The 15,963-nt window shown below is 34.7% G+C and overlaps 1 protein-coding gene across 1 annotated transcript in view; it reads left to right on the forward strand.

The window, feature by feature from the left end:
• ATF2 (activating transcription factor 2) overlaps window positions 1–12,422 on the forward strand; it is an 81,437-nt gene extending 69,015 nt beyond the window's left edge. The window contains exons 11-12 of the mRNA XM_007939624.2: window positions 7,043–7,148; window positions 12,196–12,422. Of these exons, the coding sequence (XP_007937815.1) occupies window positions 7,043–7,148; window positions 12,196–12,422 (333 nt within the window). The remainder of the gene's footprint in view (window positions 1–7,042; window positions 7,149–12,195) is intronic.
• The last annotated feature ends 3,541 nt before the right edge of the window (window positions 12,423–15,963 follow it).

Below are 15,963 nucleotides of genomic sequence, written 5' to 3' on the forward strand. Positions count from 1 at the left end.
GATGGGTCTCTCCTCGTCCAGAGCAAAGAAGAATGAAGAAAACCAAAATTCACAGAAATAATTAGCCCCAGTGACTGGTATACCATCCGATCTGCAGCCTATACGACTATGAGACCAGAAGAACTAGATGGTGCCCGGCTACCACTGTCATCCACTTGGAAGGGGATCTATGGAGGAGATCCTTGATAGAGAAAGAGAACAATGTGGAACAAAACTCAAAATCATGTGGAGGAAAAAAAAAGGGGGAGGCCAGGTTTACTGGTCCGATAGAGCCTGATGGAACCACTGAGACTATGGACCCTAGCTGCCCTTCGGGTCTGGAATTGAACCCACACCTGTGGTTTCAAGACAGGCATATGAGTTGAATATTTACCTGAGGTAGATACACTCCTTGGAGAGAACACTCATGGGAGAAGGAAGGGCACTTATGCACAGCGTGACAGCTCAGGGGGCAGGAGTGCATGGAGGGATGGATACTGGAAAGAGGTAACTATCAGGAGGAAGTGGGAGGGGAGCTGTTGCATTGTGGTAAACTGTGGTCAATGTTATGAGACAAAGTGTATGTGAACTGCTGTATGGAAAGTGAATTTGCTCTGTAAATCTTCACCCAAATCAATTTAAAAATATATATATATAGTAGACGATTCTGTCAGAATGCTTTGGAAGCTGAATTGAATTAAAAATATTATCTAAAATAATCTAAAAATTATATAGTAAAGGTGTAACATTTCACTTTTCATTTAATAATAATTCTGTTTATGCCATAACCTTGTTGTTGTTGTTAGGTGCCATCAAGTCAGACCCAACTCAGCAACCACTCCTTGGGTTTCCGAGGCAGTATAACTATGGAAGTAGATTGCCCAACCTTCCTTCTGAGGAGTGACTGGTGGGTTTGGACCGCCAGCCTTCTGGTTAGCAGTCAGTTGCCTTAGGCACTATGCTACCAGAGCTCCTTACCTTACCCCCTTCAAAACTACTTACTTTGGCTTAGCAAGCTTGTTTTGTGTATGAGTATGTAATGTGTGTGTGTGTGTGTGGCTTAGCAAGCTGGTTTTGTGTATGAGTATGTAATGTGTGTGTGTGTGTGTGTGTATATAAATGTGTGTTAAGAGTGAGATACAGTTACCAACTTGAAAGTCAATTTTATAGGTAGATGAAGTTCTTAATAAAATGCAAGTTGTGAGTAGTGTAGTCCCAGGCTCTGTTACATACTTTCAGTAGGCAGAGATGAACAGAGTTTTAATTTTCAGTAGATCCAGCCTATAAACAGAGGGAGAATTTCATCAGAAGTAATTTTCAAATTATAAATCTATAAAAATGTAGAATAAGAGAGAATGTTACAGTGTGTTTAATCCCAAATCTTATGTATTATAATGTCAAATTGACTGATTTTGTCCTTTCCCAATTGTAAAAGTTCCTTTTTCTAATTTTTAAGTGTAAAATACCATGACAATCATGTAAAATACCATGACAATCAAAAACATCTAAATTCAATTTTCTCATTTCTAGGCGTAATTTTCCTTTCCGTTGTAGGGATTCAGTAAGTCCAATAATTGGCATCAATTGCTTTACCTACCAGAATCTCTCCTATGAAAATTTCATGCCAACCATTAATCACTGTATTATTTCTTATAAAGAAAATATTCCCAGTAAATAAAAACACAATCTCATTACTTCCTAACTTCCTTCCAACTCTCTCTTTTATTTCCTATGTTCTCCTCCTTACTAGTAATGATTAAGACTTACATAGATTGTGCCTTTCTCTTTTTTTCCTTCCCTCCTAAGGTCTCTGTATACAGGATTGCAGGAGTCTTCTCATTACATTTATGAACTAGTCTTTTCTCTCTCTTTCTATCCATCTTCTGATCTTTCTTCATAGGGAAATTTCAGAATTACAGTCATGATTTACATAGCCATTGTTTTGGTTACCTAGTGTGGCTTTCACAAGAATATACCATAAATGGGATGGCTTTAACAGTTTATTCTCTTACAGTTTGGATGCTTTAAGTCTCAGTTCAAACTTCCAGGCTTTAGGGGCTGGGTGAAAGCCCCTCAACTTTGGGCTTCAGCTCTACCTCCTGCTCCCGGCCCACTGAAGTTGGAGGATTTTTCTTCACTCACACAGCTGCTGGCTGCTGAGGCTGACAAGCCCAAAGTTGACAAGTAACAATGCACAGTCCCAATATTACCAAACCACACGGCAGGCCATTGTTTCAAGTCCATTGACAATGCCAAGATCGCAGATCATGGCAGGCTGCTGAATAATGACTCGGCCACATGTGGAGTTAAATCATGCCGTAAACTAGAGAGCATTCCCAAAGCTGCTGCTTATATATGGGAAACAGACCACATCCCTGAAGCAGCTAGCTACTCAGCTGCTTGTGGTAGATCCTACCGAGGAGTTGATTGCCAGTCTCATCATGGGGAATAACTACTACCAGCTACCCCGCCACTCAACCAGGCCCAGCCAAATTAACACACAACCTTAACTACCACAGCCATTTTATTTAAATACTAACATAGTCATGCCTTTTACTTTTAACTCTTTTATGCATATGGGTGCTGGTGGTGGTGTTATGTGCCGTTGAGTCGGACCCGACTCATCGCGACCCCCCCTTGGGTTTCCGAGGCAGTGTCACTATGGAAGTAGATTGCCCAACTTGCCTTCCAAGGAGTGGCTGGTGGGTTTGAACCACCAGCCTTCTGGTTAGCAGTCAAGTGCTTTAGACACCACGCTACCAGAGCTCCTAAACATATGGGTACTGAGAGAAATACTTCAATGCAAACAGAGTTGGGGTGCAAAATAGAAATGAGAGTGGACTGAGCCTTGAATTAAGTGGATTTAGTTATGCTACATAGCCCTAAGTGTAAACATATGCTGGTGGTCATGATCAGATCAAATTGAGGCTGAGAATGGGAAGTGTATGTTGGTAAAGGTTATATAACCAAATTAGGCAGAAGATAAAAAGTGGGCAGTTTCTGTCATTTATGATGAAGACAGTTAAATTCAATAAATCAAGTCTAAACATTCAAGAATTATAGTCTCCTACCCATATGTATTACTTAATTCAAGGCTTAGTCCACTCTCATTTCTATTTTGCACCCCAACTCTGTTTGCATTGAAGTATTTCTCTCAGTCCCAACTCCTTACCAGTAGTCATGTCCCATTTGCTGCTTTCAGTTTAGTGTCTATACCATCAACTTTTAGAGAAACCAAATATTAGGATACAATAATAATACAAGCTCTAGCTAATTTCAACCTAAAATTTTAACCTTTCATCCAAAAGTAGCTTCAGGATCATCATTAAGAAAATATATTACCAATGTAAAGAATTTTAGATCAGAGTGGTATAAAAGTCTAGACTGAATTTGTATTTAAGCATACCTTGAATTTGTTTTCTTTAATTATCCTTTCTGTAGTTTAAAAATTGCAGGGGAAAAATTAGTTAGGAATTTTGGATTAATACAATTTATAATATACTTTAGCATTTTTATCTTTTTTATATATAAATTGTATTTATTTTTTTCATTATTAATTTCCTTCTTTTTGGTCTTTTCAGTTCTGTTGAGTGTGACTCCAATTAAAATTCTGTTAACACCAGTTTAAGATATGTGTGTCAAGCAAGAATCAAGTGCTTTCCACAGTAGATAGCTCCTGGCAGAACAAGAGAAAAATGTGGAACAGAACTCAAATTCTTAAAATATCCAGACTTACTGGACTGGTTGGATTGCAGACTGCTCAACACTGTTATCCTGAGATACTCTTTAAACCTTAAACCAAAATTACCTTTTGAAGTCACCTTTTAGCTAAATAACAGATTGTCTCATAAAATAAAATATATCACCTGTGGGCAATGAGCTCCTTTAAAAAATCTTCTATATGAGAACAAATGGTAAAAAGTTACTTTAGAGAAGGTAAGAGGGCAGGGAAACCAGAGTACTGGAAATGGTACAACTAGAACAGAATAAGTAAGAATGATGACACATTGTGAAAAATGGACACCTAATTTGCTGTGTAAACTTCTCTCTTAAACACAATGAAATATTAAAAAAAGAATCCAGTAACCTACCTTTTCATCCCTTAATGTTCAGTACCCATTGTTAGCTAGTGGTAACTTCACGTTTGTTTGTTAATGAACCAGGTGGTCTAATTAGATGAACAATCATAATACCACAAACTCTTTAATTTGGAGATTTAGAAACATGTTTCATTTGTCAGTTTCAAATCTACCTATTTTAAAGAGAGAATTTCAATGTATGTATTTAATTTTATTTGAGTATAGGATTAGTATTATATTTTTAATACTCATAGTATTTAATTCAATTTAAAACAATTTAATGTCAATTAGATAAACAGCTCATAACTGCTTTCAGTAATTGTAAAGTGTCTATATAGAATGCTTAGTACAGAAGGCAGCTATGACTTAAAATTCTGTCATTGAAATGATGCTTTAAAATGTACGAATTTTCATTTCATAACTGAAAAAATTAGCAGTATAGCTTTGTCGGTCAAGTTATTGGTATAAATAATGAAGTTAGGACCTCTGATCTGTTTCATATTATTTAAGCTATTTCATTTCCCTTTTTTGGTATTTTTCATCCCCTGGACATAGAATACCATTTTTGTTGTGTGCTGTTCATTCCAACTCATAGTAACCCTGTAAGACAGAGTAGAACTGCCCAATAAGGATTTCAAGCCTATCATCTTTATGGAAGCAGATTGCCACATCGTTTTCCTGCCACCAACTTTTCAGTTAGTAGCCAACCACTTAACCACTGTGCCCCTCCTTAGAATTACTGTAGTTCTCTCTAAAATTAACTATTTAATGCATGCCAGGCAATGTGCTACATTCTGGGGATAGAGATATAAAAGATTGTCCTTTTCCTTAAGAAATTCCCAGGCAGAGGAGTCTTAACAAGTATAACAAAAATTACAATCCAGGGTATAATATATAGCTATGTAAGGTATATAGTGGGAACATAGAAAGTCATGTACCAGATTATGAAGAACTTTTATTCTTGACTGAAAATACGTATCTAGTCCTGTCTCAGAGAAATCAGTGAGAGAAACTTGTAGAAGTAAGGCTAAAATTCAAGCTAGCATGAAATTGGGCAAAGAGAGAGAGGAAAAAATCTGGATAATATATATTAGCTTATTCATAACACGATTTATTATTAATAATGTTAACAAGACCTATAATTAGCCATATTAACACTTCTGCAGTATTCCAGAGAAATGTATTTTCTGTATAACATCTTTAAAGCAAAACTGTTATACACTTTAGTCTTTTGGACTTCTATCACTATACATCCATTCTTTTGTTTTTATTGTGGTATCATTTTTAAAAAACCCACTGCCATTGAGTCAATGCAGACTCATAGGGGTCCTATAGGACAGAGTAGAACTGCCCATAGGGTTTCCAAAGCTATAAAAGTCTTTACAGAAGCAGCCTGCCTCCTTTTTCTGCTACTTTTTCTGCTATGAGTGGCTGGTGGGATCAAACTTCCAGCCTTTTTGTTAGCAGCTGAATGCCTTAGCCTCTGCACTACCTAACATAAAATTTACCATTTTAACTGTTTTTAAGTATATCATTTAGTGGCATTAAGTACATTCATAATGTTGTAATTATGTAATGACAATGTAAGGAGTAGGAAAAATCACCGTTGTCTTATCAAATTTAGACATAAACAAATTGCCTGGATCAAAAGCATCTATGCCATTTAGATACTGCATCTAGTTTTGTCAATTCCAGTGTCCAACACAGTGTCTTAGAATGAATTTTAGGTACTGATGATTGTTTGGATATTATAGTTTCCCCTATGGAACTTTTCCTAGTTTCTGGAAAACTAGAAACTTGCTTAATTACATCACCACTATCTACATACAGAACATTTTTATCACCCCAAACAAAAACTCAGTACCCTCTCATCAGTAATACTCCATTCCCCCCATTTTTGCCCATTCATTCATTCTTAAGTACAATATTCCAAATGTAATTAACCTTTTTTTTTATTAATGTTTCAGAGTTATGAGCATTAATCTTTGTTCTTTGGTTTAATATGATGTTATACTTTGTTATTGGAGTATGAGGAACCATTTGACCTATATTTTCACTTGTTTCCTGTATTTCCTCATTTACTTTTGGGTTCGTGAATAAAGTCTAAATGGTTATGGTTAATTAATATAAGTCCAAGTAAGTGGTGTTAGTAAATTAAGAATATTTTTATAGTACCAATTTATTAAATGTATATTCTTTCTAATGCTTGAATATTGGTAATAGTCATTAATTTATGTTTTTTATATTTGGGAGTGATCCAAAAGAATTTGTTTTACTCAGCAAATTTGGAATTTTTTATAGAATTTATCAGATTAATGTATCCCAAACAAAGGCTGAAGTGCTCATTCTGTCATAAAGAGTAGGAAAAATCACCATTGTCTTATCAAATTGAGATGTATACAAGTTGCCTAGATTAAAAGCATCTAAGCCATTTAGATACTGCATCTAGTTTTGTCAGTTCCAGCGTCCAACACAGTGTCTGGCAGTGAACTTTAGGTACTGATGATTGTTTGGATATTATAATTTCCCCTATGGAACTTTTCCTAGTTTCTGGAAAACTAGAAACTTGCTTATTTGAGTTCTTAGGATGAATTTTTTATTTTCAAGTGAATGGAGTTGGTAAAAATTCATGTTGACTCACTTGCTGTTTCTAATTTTTCAGATAATTGAAAGAGCATGTAACATATGAAAATAAAAAAATACCTTGGACAGGTAACCTGTAATATGTAAGAAGTTCCAAGGCAAATGATAATCTGTAAAACAGTTGTGATGTTATTTAAGTTTTCATATAAATTTGCAAGTTTTTGAATAGATGTATAAAGACTGAAGTGTATTGATTAAACATATTTAAACCACATATTTTCTTTATTCCTTGATGGTACAGATGTCTGATTGTCATATCTTAATCATTACTTGTTTTAAACAGTAAAAAAATAGGTTTAGTCTGATGCCCATGTAAGGTACATGAGCTGTTTCTTCTCCAGAGTGAAGTCACCCTGCTGAGAAATGAAGTGGCACAGCTGAAACAGCTTCTTCTGGCTCATAAAGATTGCCCTGTAACCGCCATGCAGAAGAAATCTGGCTATCATAGTGAGTAATGTTCCATTACCACAGCCTTAGGCTACATCAGTGAAATACTGCCAGCATGAACCAAGCTGCCATTAAGAAAATGGGGACTGTGGTTCTGATATTTAAGATTAAATATCAGAATTTCTGTAAGGTTATTATAGAATGGGAAGGTCCACTTCTTAGAATCTAGAGGTTTCTTTGAATTTTCCCACTTTTAACTTTTTTCCTAGGCCTTACTATAAGTTAACAAAGAGTAGGCTAATCATTTAGAATACAAACTACTATTAATATTTTGTGTATTTTTCAGGGTACCACTTTATTATATTCGATGGACAGAGTGAAACACTGCTTCCTTTCCAACCTCCATTCAATAATGATAAGATTTTAGTTTTTTAAAAAATCAGATCTCTTCACTTAAGGATATAGAGTTATCTATATATTATTCAGTGTCAGATCCTATTGCTCTTTCTTCGATAATGTAAGCATTGTGCAATGCTTGGATTGTTTTGGGTCTTTACATTGAGTGTTCTAGTTACTCAAAAGTATGCTAACACAATAATATTTAAATTATCTGCTTATGTTTCCTTTTAGATATCTCCAAAAAAATGAGATTCTTCTGTTTTCAGCATTTTAGTGGTTAATTGTGTTTTTTCCTTCTTGTAATGTCCTTTTTTTTTGGATAAGATGCACAATGTTAGAAACAGCTGTTACTCTTGAATAAATGGCCAATTTTGTCCATCGTACACAGATTTGTAACAAATCACAGAGCTGAGAATGCATTAGGCAACATTCATAATATATAACCCACAGCTTTCATTTTTATGATTTAGTGGTATTTCAGGATATTTGTAAATGTGAAGATTGTTTCAACCATATGTATCCACTTCATTTTAATTTGCCAGTGTCAGTAATTCAAAAGAAAGAAACATTTTGTATTGGATGCAAACAGTTCCTCAGGTGCTCACGATAAAACTTAATGGCCACCATCTTTACTTGTAGTCATTGTAAGCAGTTTCATCAGAATGGGCAATATTTTTTAATTTAAAAGATTCAGGAGATTTAGCAACTCTCTATTGCTATATATATTTAGAACACTGATTTTTGTCAGTTTTGAGCATATAAATCTCACTCAGTCCTTTGATATCTAGTCATTTTGACAGGATGGTGAGACACATTGTGGAGTAAATTGGAACCATATAGAAATATGTTTGGGGTTTATATTAACAATGATTGCTGCAGGGAAGAGGCCATTATGGTTCCCATCTGACAAAACAGCATAATTTCCTATAGAATCTACTAAGGACAGCATTATGCATACATGATTTTCCCGAACAGGAAAGCTTTCTTGAATTTTGATAGTTCAAAAGGAAATATTTTATAAAATTAGAAGGAGGCAACTCTTCTGTGAAATTGCTTTCAATTCATAAGCATCTGCATTATTTGAATTTTTAATCATTTCTTGGATGAACTCAACAGTTTTATATCTATTATTCAGACTCAGCAAAAACATGCCAACTTTTAACTCTTAACAGATTTATAACTGTATAAATATTCATATACTAAATTTTAAAGTTAAATAAAATGAAAATCCAGATTAATAATACATTTTAGTGACTATATAATGTACTTGGTTATGAAAATGCAAGCAATGAGTAAGGCATTTTTGCTTTTTGGAAATATTTCTATTTATCCTGTCTAGTTATGTAGATCATCAAACTGACTGAACTAAAGTATACAGTTATAACATAAAACTAGTTCTCTTCATCTCCTGAGAGAGAACTGGATTTTGTAGAAATTTGTTAATAATTTTCAAATTTGAGATCTTTGGAATAAATCTGGCTTCTTTTATTTCATAGTCAAGGTTGATAAAGAGATTAAGTGAATATTTATATCTTAGAGAAAATGTAGGGAAATTCATCATGTTGTAACATACAGCAGTTGTTATAATGGTGGTAAGCTGTAATACTAGTTAACTCTCTTTAAAAACATTTGTGAAAGAAAAACCAAGATTTAGTAGAAATTAAAAAATACTGCAAACTCTTAGAAGTAAGGATCACAGTATAGAGTTACATATTCGTAGGGTGACCATCTTTCTCAGTTTTAACACCAAAAATATCCTGTAAATCTCCTCAGTCTTAGGCAAACCATGACAATTGGTTGTCCTAACAGTCAAATATTATAAAATGAAAATACGAATATTAATGTTTGTATTTTATGAAGAATAAAGCACAAGAGTGATCTTATTGCCATTAATTCATATACTCTAGATATGAGCATAGTTAAAATTGTGTTATAATTGTGTTGCTAATTATAAATGAGAAGGAAAGCTTCTTGGGCTCCAAACGTAATTGAAAACTTATATTTTCATCATTGCAATAGTGTAAAGGAGCCCTGGTGGCACAGTGGGTAAGTGCTCAGCTATAAACCAAATGGTCGGCAGTTTGAACCCACCACACTCTCCACAGGAGAAAGATGGCAGTCCGCTTCCATAAAGATGGCAGTTTTGAAAATGCTATAAAGAAGAATATCGAAGAAAGAATTCAGAAGACCGAAGAATTGATGCCTTTGAATTATAGTGTTGGTGAAGAATATTGACCATACCACGGACTTCCAGAAGAATGAACAAATGCAGCCAGAATAATAGCAATAGCAATGGCAAGACTGTATCTCATGTACTTTGGAGGGACCAGTCCCTGGAGAAAGACATGCTTGGTTAAGAAGAAGAAGGTCAGCAAAAAAGGGGAAGACCCTCAACAATATGGATTGACATAGTGACTGCAACAGTGAACTCAAACATAACCGTGATTGTGAGTGTGGCACAGGACCAGACAGTGTTTTGTTTTGTTGTACGTGGGGTCACTATGAGTCAGAACTAAGTCGACAGCACCCAACAACAACAACAACAGATACATACGAATATAGGTAGAGAATTTCAGAAAGAATTAAATTGTCAAACAGCTGGTTTCTTTCAGCTTAAATAGTATTTGAAGTAGTTCTTTGAGTACAGCAGATCTCCTATACTTTCTAGTGCTTGTTATACCAATACTTTTCTTCTCTCGCCTTGTAGAACTAGCGTAGACATACTACATTATAAAGGTATTTTTATATAGTTTATAATTACATCATGTATAAGTGAGTACCTGATTAGCTGTACCCAATTCTGAAATTCTGTAGATAAGCACGTCTCTCTAATAATTTAATGCTGCATTTTGAGTCATTGCCTCCAGTATGTGTTTACATTTCCTTACACTGCTCACCACAAATTAGCCTCTTTTGTTTTGATAGTTGGTGTGTATCTAGAACTTAAACATTCAGAGAGAAGTCAGTTTATTGTGTTGTTGAAGAATTAGTGGTGAAATAACTTGGCTTTTTACTTTTCTTTCCACTTAAATTGTTACTGCCAGTGTTTTGTTTTCTTTGAATATTTAATTATTGTATGGGCTATTTAAATGATTGAATTACAGAAAGAAACTTTCATTATCGCTTGATCAGAAAAGTATCCTTTCTACCTTACAATTTCAAAGGGATTACTAATCATGGTTTTTAAATTATATCTTGAGGTCAAATTTTTATCCAGGGGTGTAGCTGTGCATTTAGATAGTGGTGGTATATAGAGAAGGTGGGATTCTAATTCATTGATGTATTTTTTAAACTTACATTTCAAAAATGCATGAATTTGAAGCAAATGTGTCAGAATTCTCTAAGAACTACTACTCTATTTCAGATAACACCCCAAGTTATACTTGCCAGGTGTCCTCCCTGCTCCATTACCTGCATTAGAAATCATGAGCTGAGTCTTGCTTCATAGGGGCCACAGTCTTACTGACTGACTTTCAGAACAGGCATCTGGCCATCAATAAGCAGGCATGTATGCATTTTCAGATTTGATATAAAGCCTGCTTATTGCCACTTTGAAATACTAAATAAAAATTATTTTTAATACCAAGTGAAAAAGAGCAAGGTGCAAAAGAGTACAGCCAGTATGATACAATTTTTAGAAAGTTTAGAAAAACTAAACTATATTAGTAATACACACCTACGTGGTAAAACTACAAAGATAATGATGACAATAATGTTAGGATGGTGACAGACAACCTTTGGTGCACAGAAAAAACTCCAGGAAGCATCAGTGTTATTGGCATTACTCTCTTTCTTAAGTTACTGGGTTTGTAGATGTTCACGTTATCATTGTGCTTCATGACTTAAATATGCTATAAATATGTGTGTGTTGCAATACTGGATTTTTCACTAACTGAAATGACTTGATTCTATTCTGCTAAAATAAGAAAGAGTAGGAGATTGTAGTTCAGGCATAAAAATTGGTAGATTTATTTTCATAAATATTTAGAATGCCCTTTCCTGAATATCTTTTCAACAGCATTATCTAGAGTATTATATGGATTTTTATTTGAATCCCAATTAATTCATGCAACTATAACAGCTGGTGGCATTTAGATTCTAAATATTGCTTATTCTCATGTGTCTGCATCATTGGAGTCAGGTGTTGTAATCATCCATTGCCGCAGTAGCTGGAAAGTTGGCCAGAATAAATACAGTTCTAGAATGTGCAAAGGGAATAATTTGAAAATATAATTTGTATGTAAGAATCCATTTTGTATATGAGTCCGTTTTTTTATGTAGATGGTTATGAATTATTTTTTTACCTTTTAATAAGTGACATACAGACAAACAACTAGTTTTATTAAATGCATTGATTTTATATATTAAACGATTAAATGTCTGATTATATCTGTAAGAGATGTTCTCTCAAACTCCCATCCCCCTTTCTTTCTTACCATTGTTTAGCAAATATTTCTTCTTTAGTCCTATTCTCTGAGGTGTATGTATGGTGAACCTTCATTTGACCTGTTGGTTGCAGGTAAAATTGCCTACTTCATGACTTACAGTCACCTTTTCAGTTACTCAGTTGCAGTCATACTGACTTAGCTATAGTCTGTTTTATAAAATACCTTCTGACTTTATACTCTGTATATTGACTCAGTCTACTGATACATTCTTAGAGATATTTTAAGAAAATGATTACTTGATTTTTCTTTTTTCTACTCAGCTGCTGATAAAGATGACAGTTCAGAAGACATTTCAGTACCAAGTAGTCCACATACTGAAGCTATCCAGCACAGTTCTGTCAGCACATCCAATGGAGTCAGTTCAACATCCAAGTCAGAAGCTGTGGCTACTTCTGTTCTCACCCAGATGGCGGACCAGAGTACAGAGCCTGCGCTGTCACAGATTGTCATGGCTCCTTCCTCCCAGTCACAGCCCTCAGGAAGTTGATTAGAAACCCTCAGCGCATCAGTTTTAGATACTCATTAGTGACTTCAAAGGGAAATCAAGGAAAGACCAGTTTCCATTTATGCGAAATCTGTGGTTGTAAATTTTTTTTTTTTTAACTTGAAATTAAATTTGGCTCTAAAGTTGTGTAGCAGCAGTTGATGATCAGACTGAACAACAGTTTGTAGTCTCTGGGAAAAGACTGATTTTTGCTTTTTTTTTTTTTATAAATATTGTTAGTTTAATTTTCCTGTGCTCGGTGTATAAATTGTATTATAATTCATTGTGGTTTATTTCACTTTTAATTGGTGGTGTTTTAATAAATGGGGGTGTTACTGAATCTCTCTTCCCACTTCCATTTCTTTTGACCACCTCCCTCAACTGTGATGCTAGCATTGTTATATCATTTATACCAAAGTTCTGCATAGTCCCTGTTGACTTTGTAATGTTCACAAGGTCATAAAGCACTAGACAAGAGAAAGATAGAAATTTGCTTAGAATCTTTTTGCCTTTTATTTTGCACATTATGCAAAAAGAAGAACATTGGGGAACACTTTTCTTTTTTTGAGTGAATGAAAACAGACATACAGTGCTTTTATGCACATTCTTAAACTAGATCAAGACAGTAATAGTGCTTTCTTTTTGTAAGATTTTAAGTAGACATGAATTTTGGAATCCATCATTTCAAAACTAACTTTATTTTTCAAGTCTTAAATTCAGTACTTACCCTATATTTTGAGGCTAAAAATATATGAAATTATATAATGTACAATACAGGGTTATCCAGTATCTAATAATTTTTTAAATTAGCCTCTTTTTATTTTTTTTTTCAGATTTTAGCTTACAGACTGAGAAGTTTATGCATAATCAAGTATGGTATGGTTGCCAGAAAAGCCTAAAACTACTACTTAGAAAATTTAAGACTGTTTCCCCCATTGTGTTGTACTTGTGAGCTAACTTGTACTTACTCTTGTGAAAGCACTGTCATCTTTTAGTAGCAAATTTTGATAACGTTTCTCGTGGGGAAGAAAATCAGTATCTATCTTTAGAACAATGTAATTATAACATGAGAAGTGCAAATGAGTGAGAGTGTGTGTAAGAGAGAGAGAGAGTGAGAGTGTGTGTGTGTGTGTGTGTGTGTGTGTGTCTTTCGGTAGTTTATGCCAGCAATCTTTGCTTGAATGTTTAACGATGCCTTCAGTGTGATGCTGGCCAATAGATGATTGCAGTTTAAAATGTCATTTCTGTGCAGGCTTGGATAACTAACATTCCATGATGTAGTTTGTTTCTGATGAGATGATTGTAGGTACATTTTTCTCATTATCCAATCATCTGTGGGATACTGCGTTTTCTAATGTGCCATTATCAATTTTTATTCTGCAGTTATGTTCAAAATACAGTACAGTATTTTAAAATAGACTAAATTGTTTTTAAAAAAATAAAAAGTAGTAGATGTGTGTACGAAAATGTTGTAAAATAGTTGAGTCCTACCCAGTAGCAACTCTGGCATTCTAGCAGGATTCCATTATGTAAATATCTGTAATGCATTTTTAGTAAACTGTGTAGTTTGTTCTGCATCCATACTACACTATTTGCTAAAGTCTCAGTGCCACCTCCTAATGAGACTGACATTTTAAAGCCTGTATGGAGTATCCTTGATAGTGCAAGGAAATATCCCACCTGCCTAAGTTCCAAACTGGGAAACATTCAAATTATACAAATGACTTTTCAAGACTTTTAAGTATGAAGATAATAGGAATTTTATTGTTTGGCTTATTAAAAATGAGAGAATTTTTAGTTGATAATTCTACTTCTGAAATTATTTTTAACTGATTTTATCATTTTAAAGTAACCAATTTCTAATCATGATTTTGCCACAGTTATGCTAAGGAGTTGATCTCAAAGGCACAAAATACGAATTCTGGAGAAAAGCTATTTTTATTGTAGTTTTGATGGGTTAGGAAAAGCCTCGTTGGTTCACTCTTCTAAGTCTTTCAGTGCATATTTCTTTCATCGTATTATTTATGCAAGTTAAAGTTCTTTGGTAACAGAATTCTTGCAACTGTAAAATAAAACTACATAGATGTAAGAAGTCATGTAAACGGTTAATGAGCTTACCAAGATTAGCAAAACTTTCATTGTAAACCAATCTGTACTCAGCAAATAAAAATCATTATTAGTTGTATAAACACAGACTCAATTTTGACTTCAAGATGTCATACTACTTCTGTACCTAGCATTTTGAGTTCTTATATTTGCAATGTTACACAAACTGTACTATTTTCTTTTATGTGCAGTTTGCATGAGTAAACCATCAGAGAATAAATTTTATCTTTAAATTATGTTCATAATTTGCTTGTTCTTACCTGTCTTTCATAAAGTTACATCACCTGACAATGATAGTTGTCCCCCACTCTTCTATTACCTGAGAAGAACCTGAGATTCTGTTTCTGTGATAAAATATGTTATGGTATGCTCAGGCATTGGTCCAGTTCTCTGGCATTTACTTTAAATTCCATTCATATGCAATGAACCTAATTTATCTCCTCTGCCTAGAACATTTCCGAACTTCAGCCTGCTTTTGGTATCCCTTCGTGGGTGCCTAACAAAATAGTTTAAGCATAACATGTCCAAAACTAAACTAATCCCCTCACAACCCTAACATACTCTTCCCACAATCTCATATCACAATTGATTATGACTCAATTCTTCCATTTCCTTACACTAGAAATACCTCGTTGTCATCTTTGATCCCTCACTTTCTCTTACACCCTACATCCAACCTGGCAGGCGATCCTGTTTGCTGCACCTTCAACATCATTTTAAATTCATCTCCTTGGTATTCCTCACTCACATTACTGCACTTACCTTGTGACTGTTTCCTTGCCACCTTTACCTACTGTAGTCCCATCTCAACGCAGCCAGAATGATGCGTTAAAAACATATCTCATGTTACAGCACTCTTACTCAAAACCCTGGAGTGCTTCTCATTTCACTGAACCCATCAGTGAAAGCTGGAGTTCTTAAACTGTACAAGGCCCTAGACAGTCTGCTTCCCCCATCCTATCTTGTTAAATCCCTGACTACATTGTTTATTCAGGTAAAGTTTTGAGTGTTATTAGGTACCAGTCAAGAAGCTCTGGTGGTGTAAAGGTTAAGCACTTGGCTGTTAACAGAAAGGTCAGAGGTTCAAACCCATCAGCAACCCTGCTGGAGAAAAGACCTGGCAGTCCGCTCCTGTAAAAATTACAGCCTTGGAAACCCTATGGGGGCAATTCTCTGTCCTGTAAAATGTAGCTCTGAGTCAGAATCAAAGGCAGGCAACAGCAATAGGTGTCAGACATTGTCTAGGTTTGAAATACACCAATGACCTAAATAAAAATCCCTGCCTTCCAGGAGTTTACATTCTAATGAAGGCTGGAAAACAATTAGCACAATAATTAAATTGAATATTACGTTAGAAGTAGTAAGTGCTAAGTGAAAAAATAGACTAGTTTTTCTGGAGAGCTTGGGGAGTGATATTTTGGTCTTAACCTCTTTTTGA

The sequence above is a fragment of the Orycteropus afer genome, unplaced genomic scaffold (assembly GCF_000298275.1).
Source record: "Orycteropus afer afer isolate SDZICR_OR568_19922 unplaced genomic scaffold, OryAfe1.0 scaffold00001, whole genome shotgun sequence".
Classification (NCBI taxonomy): Eukaryota; Metazoa; Chordata; class Mammalia; order Tubulidentata; family Orycteropodidae; genus Orycteropus; species Orycteropus afer.